Here is a 24,869-nt window from a genome sequence, read left to right as displayed (position 1 = left end):
GAGTCTGGCTAACGGTTTATCAATTTTGTTTATCTTCTCAAAGAACCAGCTTTTAGTTTTATTGATCTTTGCTATGGTTTTCTTTGTTTCTATTTCATTTCTTTCTGCTTTGATCTTTATGATTTCTTTCCTTCTACTAACTTGGGTTGTTGTTTCTTCTTCTTTCTCTAGTTACTTTAGGTGTAAGGTTAGATTGTTTATTTGAGATTTTTCTTGTTTCTTGAGGTAGTCTTGTATTGCTATAAACTTCCCTCTTAGAACTGCTTTTGCTGCATCCCATAGGTTTTGGATCATTGTGTTTTCATTGTCATTTGCCTCTATGTATTTTTTTATTTCTTCTTTGATTTCCTCAGTCATCTCTTGGTTATTTAGTAATGTATTGCTTAGCCTCCATATCTCTGTGTTTTGTTACACTTTTTTCCCTGTAATTGATTTCTAATCTCATAGTGTTGTGGTCAAAAAGCGGGCCTCCCTCTGCTGCGGCCTCTCCCATTGCGGAGCACAGGCTCCGGATGCGCAGGCTCAGCGGCCATGGCTCACGGGCCCAGCCGCTCCACGGCACGTGGGATCCTCCCGGACCGGGGCGCGAACCCGGTTCCCCTGCATCGGCAGGCAGAGGCGCAACCACTGCGCCACCAGGGAAGCCCTATTTTCATTTTGGATGATCTTTCCATTGGTGTAAGTGAGGTGTTAAAGTCCCCCACTATTATTGTGTTACTGTTGATTTCCTCTTTTATAGCTGTTAGCAGTTGCCTTATGTATTGAGGTGCTCCTATGTTGGGTGCATAAATATTTATACTTGTTATATCTTCTTTTTGGATTCATCCCTTGATCATTATGTAGTGTCCTCCCTTGTCTCTTGTAGCATACTTTATTTTAAAGTCTATTTTATCTGATATGAGTATTGCTACTCCAGCTTTCTTTTGATTTCCATTTGCATGGAATATCTTTTTCCATCCCCTCACTTTCAGTCTGTATGTGTCCCTAGGTCTGAAGTGTCCTGTTGTGTTTCCCACTTAGAGAAGTTCCTTTAGCATTTGTTGTAGAGCTGGTTTGGTGGTGCTGAATTCTCTTAGCTTTTGCTTGTCTGTAAAGCTTTTGATTTCTCCATTGAATCTGAATGAGATCCTTGCCGGGTAGAGTAATCTGGGTGTAGGTTTTTCCCTTTCATCACTTTAAATATGTCATGCCACTCCCTTCTGTCTTGTAGAGTTTCTGCTGAGAAATCAGCTGTTAACTGTATGGGAGTTCCCTTGTATGTTATTTGTTGTTTTTCCCTTGATTCTTTCAATAATTTTTCTTTGTCTTTAATTTTTGACCATTTGATTACTATGTGTCTCGGCGTGTTTCTCCTTGGGTTTATTCTGTATGGGACTCTCTGCACTTCTTGGACTTGGGTGGCTATGGGATTGACATGTATATAGTAATATGTATAAAACAGATAACCAATAAGAACCTGCTGTGTAAAAAAAATAAATAAAATTCAAAAAAAAAAGAAAAAAGAAAAAAAAATTTTAAGTGAACAACAAAATAAATAAATAAAAATAAAGTAAAATAAAATGTGGTTTCCTTTTTTAATTAGACTTGCCAAGATGAGCATGAGTGGATCAAATAAAGAAAATATATACTGAATCAAGTATGGGAAAAATATACAGCCTTCTGGTTTCTAAGTATCTTATCTTGAGAACAAGTGACCTATTATTAAATTCAATACAGAAAAAAGTACACACTATCTTTGTTATTCCTCTTTGGGCAGGGATGACGGTTAACCATATAAATTATGTTGACAATATTTTGTACTGGAAAAAATATGGTTCTGTTAACCCATAATTTCTGTTCTCAATTGAATCCAACATAGAGGACATATTATATCTCACAGACAATAGTTTGCTACAGGGTCTACAACTACAACTCTAGTCCTTCAACAATGTTAGGAGGTATGACTAATTTCAACCCCACATGAATTAAAATGATGGTTCACATAGAAACCCCCAAGAATGGAATAAGCTGGATCAAAGGATATCTACACTAAAACAGACAATATTTTACCAAAGTTTCTTAACCTTTATTTCTAAAATAAGGTAAATACAATTTTAGTATTTAATTGATCCACGTATTCTAGGATGTTTTAACCAGAAACCCATCTACTTCCAAACTTAAATAAAAGACAATCCGTAATACGCCAGAGTGCACACGTGCACACAGGCCCATTTGTGTGTGTGTGTTTGCATGATCACATGTATGTGTACCTAACAAGCAAGTTCTGTGTGGTTCTCCAAAGTTGTAACTGACTTGGCATGGGTACTGAAAGAAAACACTTGGAAGTAAAAAATTGAGAATTCCATTTTAAAGCTCTTTGTGGAAGTAGCATACCTGTGCCCTCTTCTGTACCTCCAGGAGGAGTTCGGAGTAGTGCAGCTCCAGTTCCTTCTTTTGCTTCTGCCAGCAGCTCTCCTGGGCTTTGATCTGCTCTGCCACTTTGTTAAAGGTGTCTTCCTGGGTTTGCTGAAGCTCTCTCATCGTATTAGACTTGTTTTTACAGATATACTCTAGATGACTTATCTAAATGGGGAAATGCAACAAATAAGATAGGCTCACAAACAAGTCCTTTGTATCACCTCCCCCAGAAGCTATTCCAGAATTTTCTACTACATTTTATTCCTTAAGATCATATAAAAATTTTAAGTTAAAATGAAAAAACAAATTAAGAAACAGGAATTAGTAGAACAAAATTATATTTTAGCAGAAAATGTGTGAATTGCATGTATAGATGACATCTATTCTTTTTTTCTAATAAAGTTACTTATTCTATAATCAATTTTACTGAGAAAATTAAGAAGAATATTTTAACCTCTAGAACCAAAGCTCAAGCTGTTCAGATATCTCAATGGGAAAGGAAGTATTTAAATGAGATTTACAAATCTACAAACATTTTACATATAATAAAGCAGAATGTTCCAACCATTTTTTATTTCACATTCGAAACACTGGAGAGAAAATTCTCATCATCTAACGTGTATGACAATTAATGATGTTTGAAACTATGAAAAACTATTAAAACACAATACCATCTCAGAGGATTAAAACATGTACTCATTTTCATTATCAGTACTTTTCAAATCCATTATACACACAGTCACAATCAAGAACAGCATCTCTACTTCTCACAATTTATTCCCTCATTTCCTCAATCCTACTCCTCAGTGCCTATGATTGTTTGCCAATCGGACCAAGACAAAATGCTCTTACTCTAAAACTGGGCCGAGATGCTATTTCATTACTTCAACAGAAGTAATGAAAAAAAAACTTAGGGAACAATTTTTCTCTCTGTGTCCCTTAAGAGCAAATGTCACTGCAACTAAGATCTGGAAACTAGATCACATAAATATAGTTCTGACTAGTTCAATAGACCTGGGATAAGAATCAATACCTTTAATGGAGGAATACATTGGACTGCTAAGCCACTTTCATTTTCAATAACCAAAACAAGGTTTTTTAATTTTTTTTTGGAAAGACTGAATTCCTAGGTTTGTGAATGATAAAGGCACCATAATAGTCTACTGTTTTCTCCTACAATATATCCTTCTTACATTCTAAAGCTCTGAATGGGTTTTGCAATATACAGTTTGTTATATTACAAGAAATGTCATAAACATAATTTTTAAATTTTAAGTGCTTTTAAAGTAACACCTCGTTATTTCCTGAGCAAAGAATTTTAAGATCATGTTTTGAATAAGTGTATCTTGTTTCTATTTTATGCTAACATAAAGAGTTGGTTTATTAATGTAAATGACTAAGTTCTTTGAATTGCTTCATCAGTAAGATTAATTTATTTTCTTTTAATTAGGTCCCTGTGGCTAACACTGGATAGCAGTATTAGCATGTCCTGAACAGAAAGTGGAGCTCAGAGACTTCATACAGACTTCAGTCACATTTACATGCCCATAGCAATGGCATCAAACTGAGCTGTAGACAAGCCATAATTAATGGTATTGAATTATTAACACCCAAATTCTTTTTGAAATAAGATGAATGTCAGCCCCTCTTAATGATACTGTGATGTGGACAAATGTCACTGAATTTAATAGAGGTATCTGGTGCCTGAGGACAGTTACCTTCTCATTAGCCCTGTTGAGGTCTACTATCAGGGCATCAACATTCTCCTGCAAAACTGCACAAAGCTCAGACCAAGAAAATTTATCCAGCATGCTTTCTGGTTGTTTTATGAGCACAGAGCCTGCTATCAAGTGCTGATACAAGGTATGAAGGAAGGTTAGCTTCTCCTACGAGAAAAAAAGAAATTAATTCCAGTACATAAACACCGTAAGAAGTAAAACACATAATACACATGGTGAAGAATTTATTTCAAAAATCCTGGAAAGGAATGAAGATACTCAAGTATCAGAATATTGCCATTTTGGTGACATTTTTTACATTCAAAATTAAGCATCAGGCAGAAACTTGAAATTGCTTACATTTAGTTTTCAAAACCAAAATCTCAAGTCTAGAAGCCAGAAGACCCGGGTTCTGACACCAGCTCTGCTACTGCTAAGGACATGATCTGAGTAAGTGTCTGTTCAGACCTCACCTTCCCCAGCTGTAACATGAGGTATCTGGACTAGTTGTTTCTAAGCCCTTCTAACTGGAACTTAGTATGGTAATTCTATAATTTCATATTTACATTTACCAAAAAAGGTGTTATTTAAGTCAAAAAACCAATATAAAGAGAAGAGCGTTACGCAACTCTGTTGAAGAAAAAGTTATACCAATATCTGTACTTTACATGCACACAAGTATTCAGCTTTCCTCCTCCTCCAGAGATTCCAGTTTACTTACCACTTATAGGAAATCTATCCCAAGCCCCCTAGGCAAAGCAGACAGTGATATGAAAGAGATGGAAGATGGTCTCATTTTTCTTCCCCACTTAGAAGTTCATACTGTATTTGGCACACTGGGCATTTGTAGGTGTTTAAATATTACAAAGTTAACAGTCCAAAAAATGGACATAGCTGCCCAATATATACTTTTCAAAACTGTCCAATTAAAAATATGTAAAAAAAAATCCTTTAAAATTATATTGCCATTGTCATAGTTAAACCATTCATTGTTTAATGACCTAGAAACTCTATACTGTAAATTCAGTAAAAAGCTGATCCCATCTTGAATACACAAGGAGAGTTTACTTACTAAAATGCTAAATGGCTCTCTTTATAAGGCATTTCATCTATAAAGTCAAAGAATGGAACTCAAGACAAGGTAATTGTGAAGCTGAAAAATGAGTATTTTATGTAGATAAAATAAGTTCCCTCAAGATATTTTAACAGATCAGCAGGAAAACTTTTAAAAGAAGAAAATTTAAGTGGAAAATATATGAATTCTAATCTTCCAGATAAGAAAAACTGAATGTAGTATATGTAAAGGTTTTGTAGTTAGAAATTGTGGTGAAAGTTTTCCAATATATATAAAATTGTGCATCTTTAATTCTCCCTGTATGTCACCTTAGTTTTTTTCCAAATATAACAATTTAAAAACCAAAAAATTTGAATATGTAGTTATATCCACAAACTTGAGTTAGCATATCAGAAGAGTCTTCATAAATATGCTATGTCTTTTTCTTTTTTAAGCAATTAAAGATTTATTTTGCATTTTCAACTAAGTTGAGATGTTTAAAAATCTTATTAAATATAACTAACCAAACAGAATTCTCAGGCACTAAAAATTGTTCCTCTCCACATTTTGCCAAGTGATCGAGTTCTTCCTAAAGGGTAATTCATTGTGTTGCCATCATGTCCTTTTTGCTTGGGCTGTGATGAACCGTGCATGATAATCATCCATTTGGCGTGAAAAGAGAATCTCAAGATCCAAAATCAATTCACACATGTCGAACCCAACCACAATGCGGTAGACATGCTGACTTTACAATACAGTCAGGCTTCTAGTTTCCTTTACTTTAATCATTATCTGATGTGTAGAACAATTCCAGTCCCTTCATGTGGACACAATTTAAATCCCAGACTGTAAGAAGAGTGGAAAGAATGTTTCCTTTTTACTCTCTTGGCATTCATGTTCGTATTTGTTGGAGTAATGAACTCAATATGCAGGACGACTCAGATAAACTAGCTCCACACTAGCTAGACTAGCTCTACCTCCCATGGGTAAAAGAAAATATAAGATAACAATTCTACTCACACAGGCTCATACAGTTATATAAAAGTTTGTCATAATATTTTAAGAAGTCATTAATAAATTAACACAGATAGGTAACTCTCAAGGGCATCCAAATAAACTTTTAACTTTGTGGGACTTGTATTTTTCTAAATTTTGTTTAATATCCTACAATTATAAAGAGTAAGGTGACTGTCTATTAAAGTAGATATTATTCCTGTTTTGCAAATAAGGAAACAAAGATGTGGAGAGACCAAGCTATGTGGCTTGTCCATATTCACAGTTTGTAAATAAAAGTACCTCTATCCATGTCAATTCTTTCTGATTACAAAAAAGATTCTTTCCACCATGGCAGGCTACTAAACTACTGAAATAAAACATAATTTTGTCATTGGCAAACAGGACTGATAGGAGCATAGCTACTTGAGATAGGATGTTCTAATAGAGAAAATTACTTGCACAAATGATAAAAGGGTTAAACTACTTTATTTCTCTCGCAAAATAGGATCATACAAGAGTAATGGAATGACTGATTTTGCAGCTGGCATGAACATTTCAAAATAGCTCAGAAGAATTTTTTGAATTAAATCAAATAAGAATAAAAACAGACACTTGACAGATGTAAACTTCTAAAACTGAGATTAGTGCAAGGCCGTTCCTGACAGTCATCTTGTCTCAAGTAATACCTCAGTATCCTTATGGAAAGTCTGGGAAAGCTTCTGCAGCTCACTTTCAGATTGGGCTGCTCGCGCCTTTTCCTTCTCCCAACAGTGCAGCACATTTTGTAGTTCCACTTTTAAAGTGCTTATTAGAGCCTCTCTGTCTGCACATTTAGTGCGCAAATGACTTAACTCTTTATTGACATCAGCCAATTTATCCTGAAGGTCCTGTTGGAGACACCAAATAAAAAGATTGTATCAAGACGACAACATCTAAATATAAAATGTTAATTACTTACTCCAAAAAGCTCTCTGAGTTTTCCTTCCAACTCATTATAAGAATATAACTTGGTAGTCCAAAAAATTTAATTTATTTATTTATTTATTTATTTATTTTTGTGGTACGTGGGCCTCTCACTGTTGCAGCCTCTCCCATTGCGGAGCACAGGCTCCAGACGCGCAGGCTCAGCGGCCATGGCTCACGGGCCCAGCCGCTCCGCGGCACGTGGGATCTTCCCGGATCGGGGCACGAACCCGTGTCCCCTGCATTGGCAGGCGGATTCTCAACCACTGCGCCACCAGGGAAGCCCCCCAAAATTTAAAAAACATGTAAATAACATTTTAAAAATAAATCTCTTACATTTACTATAAGAACATTTACTTCCCAATGACATTCCAAATACCAATAGAAATCTCAAATATGAGACATAAAATTCAGCTGAACTATTTACTCCTTACCCTTAACAAATTCTACTCAAGTATGTCCATGACAAACGACATGAACCAACACCAAAAAATTCCAACTCTGGATGTTGGATTAGTACAATTTTGCAAAGATGTAGTACATAAGACCAGCACAGAAAATAAAATAAACTGTTGCCCTAAACCTTAGCCAGGTGTAGTCACAGCCCACTACTAGGCATGATGTACTAAAAACAACGGCTCCACCCCAAAATGATAAAAACTGACTCCAAATACTGATGTGCTATGTAAAATATGTTGAATGTGTATCTAAGGCTGGATATAAAATCTTAAATCATTTTTTGAATCTATGGTATTATAATTAAATCTGGGAAATGAATTTTTCCTTTAACCAAAACAATTTCCAATCAAGTTTTATTTTTTTAATGAAAAAACATTCTTCTTACTTTGACCAACAATAAAAAAAATTTTTAATTGTATCTAAACATACTTAAAAAAATAGGAAGATATATTTTCAGATATCTCTACTTAAAAATATTCCCTAAATAATTATATTTGTTTCTTAATAAAAAAGGAAAAAGTTATTCTAAATCACAATACCTTTATATTTTTAGCATGAGATTCTACCTTCTGTTTGGTAGACTCAAGTTCATTAGATGCCTTTTCCTTAGCATGATTCATGTTGCTTAGCTGATGAAAGAAAATGTAAGTAAACTTTAAAAATATTTTTCAACGGTGGGTAACTCAAAAGCTAATCTTTAAATGCTTTTTATGCAATTACTTAAATACAAATTTTTTATAGTAATCCAGAGACTTAAAAAATTATTTCTTTTGGTTAACTATGTAATTTCTGTCCCAAGTTCACATGGCTAAAAAGAAAAGAAAGCATTCAAGCTTAAAATATCGATAATGTTATTGTGTTTTTACTAGATATCTGGATAAAGGATTTCATTCTTACTGTAAACAAATATAACTTTATTCTTAAAATCCTACTGGACCAAAATGCCAGAAGCAGTGGTATCGATACAGAAAGAAAAAAGGACAGACCAGAAGACTGTTCTTTCTACATCACGAGAATATTCACTGGTCTCTCAGTCCATATGACAACTTCAGGGTCGGTCACATGCTGTCCTACTGGGAAGGCTTGTGGCAGGTCATCAGTTGGTCCTGCTCCACTTGTGATTTATTTTCTTTGACAGTTCATTCTTCTTTCTGTCAGACTGCTCTTTTTGCTTTCTTTGCAGCCACCCCTTGGTCTCCCCACTGCTGTCTCTGGCACTGGTTCACAACAAAGCGCATTACTAAGCCAAAGCCTGCTGAGTCGACTTTTCAACTGTGCTGAGGATCATGTGACATTCATCCTCCCAAATAACAATTCGCTGTGGGTAATATGTTCCTAGTTACCCTGCAGCTTCCAGACCTAGGCCTCAGAAGAGTTTCATAAACTACTAACAATACAGGTTGTCTTGTCTCACTGAGAGTTAGCAATGTTTGCTCTTTATAGAAATTAAATTATTTCAGTGGTCACTTTCTTTTATGCCTTTTGAACAATTACAATTACAAAGGGCATTAAGAGGACTCACTTTTCCTTCTTTATTCACCTTAGCAAACTAAAGTAAAATATGCCTCTTCTTATGGGAAATATAAGGGTTTCAAGGCCTTTGTATTACATGAAAGAAACAGATAAATAGAGGGATAAACACTAAATTCCATGCTATGCGGCTTGTCTTTGGTTGGAACAATTGTTTGTTGCTTTGCTAACTAATTGTGTTTAATGTAGTTACTTCATATTCTCTAATTTAACAAGATGTAACTAAGTAAACTCTTCAATTTTTAAGGCACAAATTCATAAAACATTTTAATACCCAAGAAAATGATCAACCCACAAGTTAAACAATACAAAAGAGAAGATAAATAAAAGCATGAGCTTTTTCAATCAGGAAACTAAAAACCTCCAAGCTACATCAAACAGATATTTGTTTTTAAAACCTTCTAATGCTTTTCTCCCTTTAGAGAATGCACACTAATTTCTCTCTTTTTTATTGACTTCTACAATTTGTAGAACTCCTAAGCCAAAATACTGGCAAACCCTAAATTTCCAGTACCTATTCCAAATTTCATAAAAACACATTAACGTTTAAATATAACATATATTAACTAAATGAGTTGCATAGCTCTTTTGTTAAATTAAAATAGATAAATTATGAAGACCAAGAAGTGACAATCTTTATAACTTGAAATAGTAGTGTGACAGAAGAGTGAGACCCGACTTTAGGCCACACTTGAAGAAAGAACAGTGACAGACAACTTGCTATTTTTTGTATCTGTGAAGCTGTCAAATCAACATTCCCAATACTTTTGACCTTTGTAACAAGCAAGTAATACGTACTGCTGCAGGCCGAAGGCTATGTGTGTGGAGCCAAACAGTGCAAGTGTTACCTCATTAGATGCATCTTCCAGCTTGTTCTGGTAATCTGTCAAGGTACGCCTCAAACTCTCAAGGACAACAGAGAAGCTGGGAGGTTTATCTTTGTCCCTGTGGATGCCTAGAGAAAAATACAGGATGAAAATATACCGTTAAAGTCACAAAGAGACAAAAGCTAAGCAAACAGTAACAGAGATATTACAATTAGATATAACTGAAAAGACATCATGATATACCAAGTAGAATCTTATTTTCCTAAGTATACTGCTGTATAGCCTAGTATTAATAGCTTTTCTAAACAAGTGATCAAATTAAGTTCATAATATATCAAGTCCAAATTTATGGCTACTTTGTACCTTACTATGCCCACCTTGTAGTTAGTAGTAAAGCTCTTTTTTTTTTTTCCTATTTCCAAGGTAACTGAAGTATTTGTACACACCTGTTATCCAACAATTAAATAAACAGTCTATACTAAACACTGTTTGGGGGAGTTACATACATTTACTTTGGTCCTTGTGTTTCTAATCAGTCAGGCCTATTTTTCTTAAACAATTTCTGAACCCAAGAGCACATAATTTTCTGTTATGCTTGGAAATAGTGTTCTTCAATCCTTAAAATTCTCAAGTTACAATTTGAAATAAATAATAAAAATACTATTATCTACATAGGCCACATCATGTTTCAATTAAAACCCTTAAAACTGATACTCAATGTAAAAATATGAGTATTTCCATATTATGCCCTCAAACCATTTTAATTTAGGTAGGCCATAAGTTAGTTGAGCTAATCAAGATCACATGGTCAAATGTAGTTTATTTTTTTAATTTTTTTTAAAGATTTATTATTTATTTATTTATTTATTTTATTCATTTTTGGCTGCATTGGGTCTTAGCTGCAGCATGCAGGATATTTGTTAAGGCACGCGAGCTCTTCATTGTGGTGCGTGGGCTTCTCTCTAGTTGTGGCGTGTGGGTTTTCTCTTCTCTAGTTGTGGTGCACAGGCTCCAGGGCACGTGGGCTCTGTAGTTTGCAGCACTCGGGCTCTGGTTGAGGCGTGCGAGCTCAGTAGTTGTGTACATGGGCTTAGTTGCCCCTCAGCATGTGGGATCTTAGTTCCCTGACCAGGGATCAAACCCCGGTCCCCTGCACTGTAAAGTGGATTCTTTACCACTGGACCACCAGGGAAGTCCCTCAAATGTAGTTTAAAATAGTAATCCAAAATAATCAAAAGTTTAGTTTCAAAAACCACTTTGAACTGATTGCTTATTGTACTACTCATTAACTGTTAAAAATTAAATAGCAAATTTTAAAACATACTTACTAAAATTACTTTTATTTTCCTATATTTTCTCCCTATCATATTTTACAATCTAAACATTAAAATCGATAAGAAGCATTCATAATACCTTTTTTATTATTCATTGATTCATTCATTCAACTAAGTTAATGCATTCCTACTATGTATTAATCCTAGGAATTAGGCACACGGAGGTAGATAAGAATGGTGTAGTCTCTGTTCTCATAGAATTTACAGTCTAAAAAGAGGAGGTAAGATTGTAAACAAATAATTACATAAGATCATTCATCCATTCTTCAAGTATTCAGTTGCTGGAACTTTGGGGAGAGGAGGGACAAAGGCAGTAATACAGGAAAGAAAGAATGAATAAAGGGGACAAAAATGTTTGGTTAATAACAGAACAACTTTATTCAGATCAGAGTATTAGTGATAATTATTATTTTAATTTTGGACAAAATGTTATTAATAAACTTATTACATTCACCAAAGTATAAGTTAAACACTATCTTAAGTATGGGTACACCTTAGATTTTCTTAAACAGAAGAATAATAATTAACTTAAAAACCAAAAGTAATATGGAAACAACATATATCCCAGCTGGGGTGGCGGGGGAGGAGACAGTGCTCTCAGCCGTGAAAATGAAGGAGACAGTACTCTTCGTAATGACTGTGAGTTGGAGAGACAACTTATTAAAATTTTTATTAAAGGTCTTAGCAAATATATTTTTTAAAAATTGCTCTCTTGCACAAGATAAAAAAAGTGTAATGTATAATTCTTTTCTTCTGCTACTACACAAGTAGGTCATGAATAAATCATTCGAGGACACCCAGGAAATCTTAGCTTACACAATAAGGGAGAAAGCTTGCTCTTAGAAATCCAGAAGAATAAAATCATCATAATATGGGTGTTGAGGAATAAGGAGACAAAATGGCCTCTCCTTACTGACTCATGCACATCTTATATTCTACATAAAAAAGTTTCTTTGCCTGAAAATGCTTTTACAATAAAGTTCAGCTGAAGTACAAAGTATGCCTTATGTCCCACCCACATTCATTATAAAAAGAAATACTTACTGGTCCCTTAACATGAAGAAAATATTTACAAATAAAAAGAAAGTGTTGCTCAGGACCCAGGAGCTTACTGACTAAAGTTTTATTTAACCTAATAATATCCTAATCACTGCACTATTGCCCGCAAAACAATAAACTATTAAAGCTATCCTATCCGTGGATGGTCTAAAACCTCACAGTAAATATTAAAAAAATAAAATAAAATTTTAACAGTAGTCATAAATAGCTTTTCAAAGGTTAAAGTCCAAATGAAGAACAGAATGTGTCAGGATGTGTCATTTATACTTCAATTACGCCAACTCAAAAATCTTCTGAGTTTCTCTGTCCCTATACACGTGTGTCTCTATACATGGGTGCCAGCCTATACTTTCACATCACTGCTGCCTGTCTCAGTCTCTTTCTCACTTTTAAGTACGTTTCAACAAGATATACCTTGGCAAATCTTTTCTTTGAATTAGTAGCCCACAGGAGGGAGTGAGGAAGAAGAACAGGTCCCAAACCTTCTATTTAAATGTTCCCTTTTGGACAATCTGAAAAACTAAATATTTTTAAATGACTCAAATAAACCACTGTTTTTCAAGATGGTGTTATCACCTCAGTAACCCACAGTTCCACAGGAGAAACAGTAGGTTGTAATGAATGAGGTGATTCTATTTCTTCCACCTTGTCAACCATTCTCTTATCTACTTCAGTATCCTGCAAGACCTCAATTATAAAGAAATAATGGACAGAGACTATAAAACAAAAGACTGAGCTTTTTTTAAAAAAAAGATATCTGTTGTAGAACATAAGTAGTCACGTTCATCCTCAGAACAAATAGGAAAAAAAGAAAAGAAAACCCTGTTGTTTAATGGTGATTTTTAATCATGTAATAAAACAGAAAATGACATTCATATGGGTTTTTCACCTGAGAAAATCTAAATATTTAATACATTGATGACTAAGAAAATTCTTTTTTCATTCTAAAAGCACTGAATATAAACATTTTGTTGGCAGTTATACTTTTCAAACTCAGACTACATTCCATATATTAACTTGTCTTATTCACTGAGATCATAAACAAACATCTTCATTATCTTGCAAACACTGGTACCCATTCTAGAGTTTTTAAGGAAAATGACTCATAACTTTTCTAACATATGGACAGTATTTATCATGTAAATCCTGCTCACCCACCTACTCTGTCCCCAGGAAGAGTCCAAAAAATGCTTCCTTTACCAAGGTTTGAAAAATGTATTGGTGGGGGGAGCCTCAGCATCGTTGATGAGCTCTGTATGGCTTGGTAGTAAGCATCTAGGCCAGGTAGCTGGAAAGCCACGGATAGCAGTGGGAAATGGTGTCACAAAGCTGAGTTCCCTGAATTCAGTGGGGATGCTGGAATCTCAAGTGACAGGCCAAGTGGTAGCATTTAATTTTCAGAGACAAAATGTACATGGTTACCATAATGGGCAGTGGATTCAAAGCAATAAACAAAATGGTTTTACCCACAGAGACCGCTGGCTTTGGCTAACTGATCATGGTGTTCCTAAGACTAAAATAGGCACTCTACTTGAATGTTACCCGATCTGTATAAGTAGAAAAGCTCTGGGTCTAATTACCAGAACTAGGAGTTAAATCAACACAAAAGACAGTCTTGGCCCTCAACCAATTCTCAGTCTTGAGCTAGTTCACAGACCCAGTGTCCCTAGAATAAAGAGGATGGATCCTCTTTAGGAATCCTAACATACTGCCAAAAGCTTATACTGTAAATCTTTCTCCTAGCCTTCCTCAAAGAAACATGCAACCATTTACCCGGGTGACCAAGTACTGAGGAAGGGGAGTTACTCACACATACCATGGATAACTGGACACTGGATCGGAACTGACACTAATTTCCGGAGACCTAATGTGCTATTGTGGTTCACTAGTTAGGTAGGAGCTTACAGAGGTCAGTTTTTGCTAAGCTCTATCTCCACTGGGCCCAGTAGGTACCTGAACCCACATAGTTATCCCCCCAGTTTGGAATGCATTGTTATAAAAGACATATGCAGAAACTGGCACAATGCCCATAGCAGTTACCTGAGCCATGGAGTGAGGGATTTACAGAGGAAAACAAAACAGAAAAAAAGCAATTGGAAGTCACCAAAACTTTTACCTACCAAAATAGTAAATCAAAAATAATGCCACATTCCTGGAGAGACTGAAGAGATTAGCCCCTCTGTTAAAGAGTATAAAGGGGTGGAGATTCCAACCACATCATCATTCAACTAATCTATCCGGCTAGTGCAGCATACAGATGGGTCTTAAGGAATGATAGTGAATTACTGTAAGCATGATCACATGTGACTCCAACTGCAGCTGCAGTTAAAGATGTAGTTTCATTGTTGGAGCAAATCGATACATTTCCTGGCAATTGGAAGGAAGCTATTTCTTCTATCCTTTTAGTAAAAATCACCAAAACCGTTAGTTTCTGCTTGCAGGGCCAGCAATCTACCTTCATGGCCCTACCTCAGAGCTATATCAACTCTAGCATAATCCAGTCTGTAGAAATTCTGATCAACTCTTCATTCTGGAAGACATCCCATATTCCTCTTAGTTCTCTACCAAGTTGATGATATCATTCTGACTGCTTGAGTTTAAGCAGGCCAAGTTTGGCAGATCCTTACAGGTGAATGATAGTGTAAACTTTTAGGATTTTGGAACAAAGGAAGCCATCCTCTACAGATAATTATTCTCTTGAAAATCAGCTTTCAACTGGCTACTAATCCTTAGCAGATACTGCATTCATGCCCACCAATTTGGCACGTGACATGTGTTGCCCATCATAAAATGTCTGATCCACCAGCCCATGAACTTGGGCATGCACGATATCACTCTATCATCAAGTGAAAGTGGTATATACAAAACTGGATTCAAACAAGTCCTGAAGGTACAAGTAAGTTGCATGAATAAGTAATCCAGATTCCCATGGGCCCTATTCTTGTTACACTGCTTCTTCCCTCTTAACCTACACCCTGGACCCATGGAAAAGTTCCCTATAACCAATTGACTAATGGGGGGGAGGGGGCGGAATGGGCTTGTTATATAGATGTTTCTGTATGATGTGCTGATACTACTCAAAAGTTGACAGTTGTGGCATGACAGCCCTACTCAAGGGTGGCCTTGAAGGACAGTGGTGAAGCAAAAATCCTCCCAGTATGCAGTAATGGACCCAACTATCATTTTGTCTGGAATGAGAGATGACCAAAGGTACAAATATACACTAATTTGGAGGTAGTAGCTAACAGTTTGGCTAATGGTCAGGGACTCGAAAAGAACATTATTGGAAAACTGATAACAAGGTGGTCTGGGCAAGAGTGTGTGGACAGACCTCTCCAGATGGTCACTGTGCCCAGATCAACTTAAGTAGAGGAGGATCTTAACAATCAGGAGGACAAGATGAAGTATTCTGTGGATGTCAGCTAGCATATTTTCCCAGCCACCTTTGTCCTTGCTCATCTTTGTTGCCCCTACAACACAGGAGTCATGGCAGCAAGAATAGAGGTAATGCATGGGCTCAGCAACATGGACTTCCATTCACCAAGGCTGATAGGATTACAACTCCTGTTAAGTGCCAAACCCACCAATAGCAAAGACAAACACTGAATCCATGATATGACACCACTCTCTAGTGGCACAGCCAGTCACCTTGTGGCAAGTTGATTATACTAAGTCATTTCCATCATGGAATGATCAATGTTCATTCTTACTAAGGTAGATACTCTAGAAAGACATTTTCCTTCCTTGACCATAATATTTCTGCTGAAACTGTCATCCATGAATTTACAAAATGTCTTATTCACCATTATGTATTCCACGTAGCATTGCTTCTGACAAAGGAACTCATTTCATAGCAAATGAAGTATGGAAATTGGCTCATTTTCATAGAATTCACTGGTCTTACTATGTCTCCCAACACTCTGAAGTAGCTGGCATACAGAATAGTATAATGGCCTTTTGAAGATTCATAGCACTGGCTGGATGGCAACATTTTGTGGGACAAGGATAATATCCTCCAAGATACAGTTTGTGTTCTGAGTCAGCAATCAATATATGGTATGTCTCTCCCACAGCCAGGAATCACAGGTCCAGGAATCAAATGTTGGAAATGGGAGTGGCTCATATTACACCTAATGATCCACCGGTGAAATGTCTGCTTCCCATCCCAGGAATTGTGGGCTCTATTGGTCTAAGTCTTAATTCCCAAGGAAGAAATGCTTCCACCATGGGACACAGCAACGGTTCCATTAAAAATGGAAGCTGACACTGTCACCTGGTCATTTCTGAGCTCTTCATGCCAGGAAACCAAAGAGCAAAGAAGGTTCTTTTATGCCAAGACAATTGGTCTTGCTTACCAAGGGAAAATTGTTGGTAAGAAAGAGTATATCTAGAATGCGGGACATCCCACAGGACTCCCACTTGAGTACACTCAAGTTCTGTGATAAAAATTGATGGACAAACAACCCCACTTCTGGGTGTATATCCAAAAGAACTGAAAGCAGGGTCTAGAAGAGATATTTGTATATCCATGGTCACAGAAGCACTATTCACTATAGCCAAGAGGTGGAAGCAACCCAAAGGTCCATCAGCAGATGCATGAATAAACAAATGTGATAAATACATACAATGGAGTATTATTTGCCTTAAAAAGGAAGGAATTCCTGTCATATGCCATGTCATGGATTAACCTTGAGGACATTATGCTAAGTAAAATAAGCCAATCACAAAAAGATAATATATGATTCCATTATATGAGGTACCTAGAGTAGTCAAATTCATAGAAACAGAAAGTAGAATGGTGGTTATGAGGGGTTTGCAGGAGGGAGAAAAAGGGGTGGTTAATTTTATGTGTAAACTTGACTGGGCTAGGGGCCCAGATATTCAGTTAAACATTATTTCTGGGTGTGTCTATGAGGCTATTTCTGGATGAGGCTGGCATTTGAATCAGTAGACTGAGTAAAGCAGACTGCCCTCCCCAACGTGGGTGGGCCTCATCTAACCCACTGAAGGGCCCAACTAGAACAAAAGGCTAAGTAAGAAAGGATTATTTCTCTCTGCCTGACTATCTTCACTTGGGACATCAGTCTTCTCCTGCCTTTGGACTCAGCCTCAGACTGGAACTTACACCAAGGTCTCCTGTTTCTCAGGCCTTCAGAGTCAGACTGCCTTTCCTGGGACTCCTGATTTCTCAGCCACCTTAATTGTGTGATTAGTTAATGATCTCGTTAGAAATGCTGAGCCCTCTTAGTGCAGTCACTTCTTTGGATTTCACAAACCAAAGCTATGAGCATGATGAATTAGGACACGTTTGGTTTGTATTGGGAGGTGAGGGAAGCAAGAGAGAAGAAACTGGCAAGTGACACCAAAGGAGACCTGTGTGCTGCAGGCATCCTCAACTTCTCAGTAAACCATGAACCTCTAATTAAAAGGTACCAGCCACAGGGTTCACAAGGACAATTAAAATTCTCAAGAAGATACTAGATCCAGGCAATAATCCTTTACTAAGGATAGAAAGGAGGAGAGAGGAGAGGAAAAGTACCATTTGTTGTCCTGATTTTCCTAAGAACAGTCCCTGAAACTGCCCAATTCCTGGGTGATATGCACATACCTAAAGGCATCAAATGCTGTTGCTATTATTTCCTAGGGTCCTTCAGCCTCGCCAGTAGAAAGAAAAAGAATACATCTAGAGTATTACAAATGATTTCCTCAAGGAAGGAAAGGTTGAAGAGGGTTAGAGGGGCTCTGTCTCAGTCAACACAAAAGTCAAGCACCCTAAGGAGGATCCAAGATTGAGTCAGAAGAAAAACTTTCTTTCATGAACCTAATGAAGGGAAAGTCACATTCTATATGTTTGCTAACATCCTCAGGCAGAGGTAAAACTATAGTAGAAGAAACACTTGAGGCAGAAAGACTACATGGGTTCAAAGTGGGAAAGGATTTCTCCCCATACACACTCTAAGAATTTCCATCAAAAGAAATATGAGCAGCTGTAGTGTGTCAATTTTAGTGGAAAGTAGAATGCAGAAATAGGAAATAAATGTCCCTAGTTGAGTAAATTGAGGCTACCTTGTCTAATAATAGTAGGCAATCAAGGTGACATTTCTATAACCCATGAAAGACTGTACATCTTTTCCAATGAAGATGGAAAGTCAATCTTCCTGGTGACTCCTTATGGATTACTACCCAAAGGGCTGCTAAAATTGTGAAAGAGATTCCATGACTACATTTATAACCTCAAAAACTATAATTTAAAATAGAACTTCAACCTATAAATTCATTCATGCTTTTTTATTCATTCATATTCAATAAATATTCGAGTGCCTCCTTTGTGCCAAGTACTATTCTACCTGCTTAAAATCCTTTAGTGAATAAAAGAGACAAAGATCCTTGCCCTCACGGAGCTTGAATATTGTGATGGTTAATTTTATGTGCCAACTTGACTGGGCTAAAGATATGCCCAGATAGCTAGTAAAACATTATTTCTGGGTGTGTCTGTGAGAGTGTTTCTGGAACAGATTAGCATTTGAATCAGTAGACTAAGTAAAGAAGATCTGCCCTTACCAATGTGGGAGGGCAATTTCCAATCCATTGGCCTCCCTCATCCACCCCCTACTCCTATCCCCTCCTCCTCCCACCCCAATAGAACAAAAAGGCAGAAGGGAAAAACTCTTTTTTTTTAAGCTGGGATTTTCATCTTCTCCAGCCCTCAGACATCCTGCTCCTGGTTCTTGAGCCTTTAGATTCTAGAACTTATGCCCGTGGCCCCCAGTTTCTTAGGCTTTTGGACTCAGACTGAATTATATCACTGGCTTTCCTGGTTCTTCAGCTTGCAGAGGACAGATCATGAGATTTCTTAGCCTCCAAAACCATGTGCAACAACTCTTATAATTTATCTCCTCTTGTGTGTATCTATATATATCTTATTGGTTCTGTTTCTCTGGAGAACCCTGACAATGCAGATATAATAGTAAATGCACCACACAGTCTGTTAGAAATGTTGGACACCAATAAGTGCCATGGGATAAAACGTAAACCAGAAAAGGGAGAGATGTAGGGAGGCAAGCAGCATGGGACTGGGTAGTGGGTAAGCTTCACGGAGAAGGTGATATTTGAGCATAGATTCAAGGAAGATAAGAAAGAGAGCTATGCTGATATATCTAGGTGAGGAACTTTTCAGGTAAAAGCAATGGCCAACACAAAGGCCCCCAAGGCAGGAGCTTGCTTGGTATGGTCAAGAAACAGCCAGAGGACAGAGTGGCCCAAACAGGGAGAGGGATGGGGAGAGTAGTAGGAGGTGAGGACAAAGAAGTGATAAAAATAGGGGTAGACCATGTAGGATCTTGCAAGCCATTGCCCGCACTTCAGTTTCTACTCTTAGCAAAGCGCAGAGCCCAGAGAGCTTTACAGCAAAGGAAAGACATGCTCTAATTTAGGTTTTCAAATGCTCATTCTGATGGCTTTAGAGAAAGAGACCGAAGGGGAACAAGGTGGAAGCAGAAGAGGGGGAGGAGGTGTTGGAGGCACTAGGAAACAAGGTGTAAACTGTCACACTGATTTCTGGTGTAAAGATCAAGTTAAATCCTCTTACTAAATAAATTCCTGAATGTCTTAAGACTAACTGAAACTTCGCCTTGTCTGCTACATGAAGATAAATTGATGAGTTACTCTTGCTTCAGAAATATTTCTTCCTGTAGAAGACCGCAAAATCTGAAGAAGACAGGAAATAGAACACCTGGCAACTGCTGTCAACTCTGGACTAAAATTCATTCAGAAAATTAGCTTTCCTTCCTACCATCTTAAAGAGCAAGTCAAAAAAAAAAAAAAAGAAAGAAAGAAAAATTTGTAACCATCCCTCTAAATTTCTACCATGGATTATTTTTCCTGAAATGGAGGGGTGGGGGGGCAGTAGGTAGAGTATATATTGAACTGAAAGGTATGAAGAGGTAATAAAAGGGGGTAAGGTACTATGGCCTACTTGCCATAACTACAAAACAGAGGATCTCTCTGGAAAACCCTTTCCAAGATAATAAAATTACTTTTGTAACAAATTCTAAAGCTGTGCTACCATCACATAGTAAGAATATTTCTATTTGAAATAGATTTTTTCTTAAAGACATATATACTATGAGATATATACATGTTTATATAAACAATCTCACACACACACACACACACACACACACACACACACACACACACCCTAAAAAAGATAAGTTTTTTAATTACTTCATTTCAGAGGAACAAATTATTTGGTCATCTTTGTGTAGTTGAAGCCAGGTCTGATGCAGTAAGGCAATCTCAGTTGTTCAGGTGCTTCCATAAAATGTTGAGCAATAAGGTTTATTAACTACATCCCTCTTTGTTAAGTAACAAAAACCCAACCTGAGGTGGTATGAGCAGAAAGGGAGTCCATTATAGTTATACAGGGCTATTTCATGGAAGCCAAGAGCAAAAATAAAATCAAGTCTGAAGCAGGTATGTGAATGAGTCAGGGTATCAGCAGGAAGAAATGGCATACTCAGAAGAGTTCACTGGAAGAAATTTTAATGAAGATATTTACAGAAATGTGAACAGGTTAAGAGAACCAAAAAGATATGATGAGGCACCAAGAACCAGCAAGACTGGAAAACCAGTACCATGGCTTAGGGGGGGGTCAACTGGAAGGAACGTTGTTACCATAGTCCAACACAAGCCACAGCTGCGGAAGAGGACCCAACTTGACAGAAGCTGTAGCTGCCAAAAATGAAACCCCTGCCAGGAATGCACTGGAGCAGAGAGAGCAGGGGAAATAAACACCCTGACTTTCTTTGCTTTTCTTTCTTCCTCCACCCTCTTAATCTCCTGCTGGTGCACCCACTGTCCAAATCCAACCCCAAAGCCAGAGGGCAAAGGAGCCCAGATCATGCAGTCCACAGAGGTCAGCCTCTACAAGGCAAAACAGAGACCATAGGAGAATGATTCTAGGGCAAGTAAAAAGTGAATAACCAGCACAATATGGAAACAAGACCACTATAACAGTACAAAAATCACTAATTCAGCACACAGTCCCTTTCCCAGGAACACTTTCTCTGTAATATACAGGATGTGCATATATATATGAGAAACTAGGACATTCAAAAAGGATTGTTACTAGGACTTCCCTGGCAGTCCAATGGTTAAGACTCTGCACTTCCACTGCAGACAATTCTTTTTCTATAGGTTTAGTAATAACTTATGAGTTGCTTTATTATCAACTAATTTTAAACCTCAAAGGAGACAGGACCTCATTATTCTTAGCTTTTCTAATTCACCTCTGAATATTGAAGCATTAAGATATGCTATGATAATAATTTAACAACTTTTAAAGATCCTAAAACCATTAAACAATGATACATCTCAATAATAAAACAGTACCACTGCAAAAGAAAATTTTATACCCCAAAGCTTTATTTAGCAAATACAATTAAAAAGTGGATATCTATATTTTTATGTCACTTGTATACACCTTGATTTTTCCACAGTAACAAACCATGAAACACTAATGTTTTTTAAAAAGTTTAAATAAAAACAAAGTTAAAAATAGATAACAGCAAATCACACTAAATTTCTAATGGTTCACCAACAGAAATCTGCAGATCTATAATGTGAAAATAGGCCTTGTTCATATCTTTCTGCTTTTTTGAGGACAACAAACTTTCCTTAACTTAAGTGTTTCCTAAAGAACTCATTTGCCAAACATCTGTTTGATTCCTTTAGAAAAACAGAGTCTTCAGCTATTTTAAGGTGTAAGGAATTTAATTTTATACGCTTTTTTGAAAAATATAACTGAGTTAGAAAGCAACTAAATAATTTGAGGCTGACAGTATGGCAAAAGAAAACAGGTAGAAAAGTGAAAGTATTTAAGTCAAAGCTACTATAGCATACACACAAAAAAATTAAGGAAGTAGAAATCATGGAATGGATGGAACTCACTAGCCAACTAATGCTTTTGCTAGTTCCCAAAATATGCCTACCCAATATACAATCTTTATAGTTCTTTATCATATTAAGTAGGCTAATACTAAAACTGAAACATTTTACCTAAGCACTTTTATCTGGAGAGTATGTGTACGGTAGCAGGAAATCAAGGAGAAAACCAGCTTAGAAAGCAATAGTGTAGAAAATGCACTGTGTTACAGCCTGTGTCCTACATAACCTTTTGAATGCATGACCTTTAAGTTGCTGAAGGTTGCCTCAGAATTTGGCTCGGTTTGATGGAAACATCTGTTCCCCTTGCAGGTATACTGTAAGGACTTTTTTCTCAGTTGGATTCAGAACACAGCAAGTGAGCCCTTGTCTGTCCAATCATACAGACACCAACACTTGTAAATCAAGTTCTGGGAGGACAACAGCAGGTCCACAGTCCGTCACCCTTTCTTAGCCAGCTAGGCCAACTGACTGCTGTGAGAACTGCTCTTATCATGTCATCAAATCAAAACATGTTGAGATGAGGGACTATAAGAGGCATCTGCAGAATTCCCAAAATGCAGTGACTTTGGAACATTGACAGATGCATCTGTCATTTTATACCTTCAACTAACCTGATGTCCACTGGCCAGACACAGAAAAGCTGTCCAAGATTGATTCCAACTCTTTCATGTTATTTTCACATGTCTCTACGAGAAAAGCCTGGTGCTTCTTAGCCTTTTAATTAAGAAAAAAATTACACATAATAAGGTCATGCATTATAAGTGTTGCAGGTTTTTTATGTGAACACATATAGCACAATTAAGTATAAACGAGCTAATAATTACTCCAAATCTATTATTAATAAACTTCTTTCTGTCGTAATCATACGTTTTACTTGGCTCAATGCAACACTGTGTAAGGTCTCAATAACAATTTACTGAGGTCTTAGTGCCTGGCACTGTTCTCAGTATTTTAAGGCACTATTCTCAGTATTTTAACATAATAATTCTTTTCATCCTCACAACAAATCTATGAGGGAAGGGCTATCATTATCCCAATTTTACAGATAAGGAAACAGAGACACAGAGAAATTAAGGAAAACTTTAAAAGATCACGCTTGCAGTCATGTAGCAAATTGCCAGATGGTGGTCAAAAGTGAATGCAGTATGACCAGTTAGAAGGAACTGCAGCAGTTTACTCAAGAGGTGATGGTAGCTTAGATTAGGGTCTTAGCAGAGCAAAAGAGGTGTGGGGTGTATGCACTGAAGGATGTTGGGGTGGTGTATACTTAGAAGGTGGAATGGCCAACCTTGGTAACACTGCACTGGGTTAGATGACATTGACTGGATTGGATTGGATTGGACTGGATTAGATGAGATTGGAGAAGTGCTCAGATAAAATGAGGAGTCAAGACTGATCCCACTTTTTCGGGAGGGGGCGATGCTGAGATGGGGATGGTAGCAGCCGAAGCAGATCATACTCTCTTTGTGGGTAACCTTGAAACGAAAGTGACAGAGGAGCTGCTTTTCGAGGTTTTCCACCAGGCTGGGCCAGTAATAACAGTGAAAATTCCAAAAGATAAGGATGGTAAACCAAAGCAGTTTGCACTTGTGAATTTCAAACATGAAGTATCTGTTCCTTATGCCATAAATCTGCTTAACGGAATCAAACTTTTTGGAAGGCCCATCAAAATTCAGTTTCGATCAGGAAGTAGCCATGCCTCACAGGAGGTCAGTTTGTCATATCCTCAGCATCATGCTGGAAGTTCAAGCCCTACTTCCACATCTCCTAGCAGGTATGAAAGGACAGTGGATAACATGACTCCATCAGCACCGATAATTCAAAGGTCTTTTTCTTCTTCAGAAAATTTTCAGAGACAAGCAGTGATGAACAGTGTTTTGAGACAGATGTCATATGGAGGGAAACTTGGTTCTCCACATCTGGATCAACCAGGATTTTCCCCATCAGTTCAGTCACATAATCATACTTTTAACTAGTCTTCAACCTCCCAGTGGCGCCAAGACACACCATTATCACAGTGAGAAGTCAGACAGAATTGTCATCCCTACACAGTGGATAGACATTATAGCCGTGAACAGCTTTACACTGATCACGGGTCCGACCATCATTACAGAGGAAATAGAGATGATTTATTCTATGAAGAGAGAAATCACGACGGCTGGAACCATGACTATGATAACAGAAGAGACAGGGGTAGAGATGGAAAATGGCGCTCATCTCGACACTAACAAGTGTTAAAAGGATGTTTTCATAGGGTCTTTATAGGCCCTTTTTGTTAAGTTGTTTCTGGGAATGTTTTCTTTAAAAAAACTCTATAGAAAAGCTCTACAAGTTGCCACATTTCTTGACAAAATTTTTTAAACCTAACCGCAGTCCAATACAGAAATGAGAAGAATTGTGGTTCTAGTTTTATTACATTAATAACCTTTCACGGAGACAGAGAGAAGATGGCGGAAGAGTAAGACGCCGAGATCACCTTCCTCCTCACAGATACATCAGAAATACAGCTACACGTGGAACTTCTCCTATAGAACACCCACCAAACGCTGGCAGAAGACCTCAGACCTCACAAAAGGCAAGAAAC

General features: G+C 37.1%; 1 protein-coding gene and 1 pseudogene across 1 annotated transcript in view; one reads left to right on the top strand and one right to left on the bottom strand.

The window, feature by feature from the left end:
* Positions 1-24,869, bottom strand: part of CCDC171 (coiled-coil domain containing 171) — a 341,681-nt gene that overhangs the window by 197,302 nt on the left and 119,510 nt on the right. The window contains exons 12-17 of the mRNA XM_028494006.2: positions 22,897-22,999; positions 9,966-10,072; positions 8,127-8,216; positions 6,852-7,052; positions 4,116-4,283; positions 2,374-2,562 (exon numbers count right to left, since the gene is read on the bottom strand). Coding sequence (XP_028349807.1) covers positions 2,374-2,562; positions 4,116-4,283; positions 6,852-7,052; positions 8,127-8,216; positions 9,966-10,072; positions 22,897-22,999 — 858 coding nt within the window. The remainder of the gene's footprint in view (positions 1-2,373; positions 2,563-4,115; positions 4,284-6,851; positions 7,053-8,126; positions 8,217-9,965; positions 10,073-22,896; positions 23,000-24,869) is intronic.
* LOC102973155 (RNA-binding protein 7-like) lies at positions 23,701-24,513 on the top strand (annotated as a pseudogene).

Source organism: Physeter macrocephalus, chromosome 9 (assembly GCF_002837175.3).
Source record: "Physeter macrocephalus isolate SW-GA chromosome 9, ASM283717v5, whole genome shotgun sequence".
Classification (NCBI taxonomy): domain Eukaryota; kingdom Metazoa; phylum Chordata; class Mammalia; order Artiodactyla; family Physeteridae; genus Physeter; species Physeter macrocephalus.
This window is presented reverse-complemented; position numbering and strand designations above follow the sequence as displayed.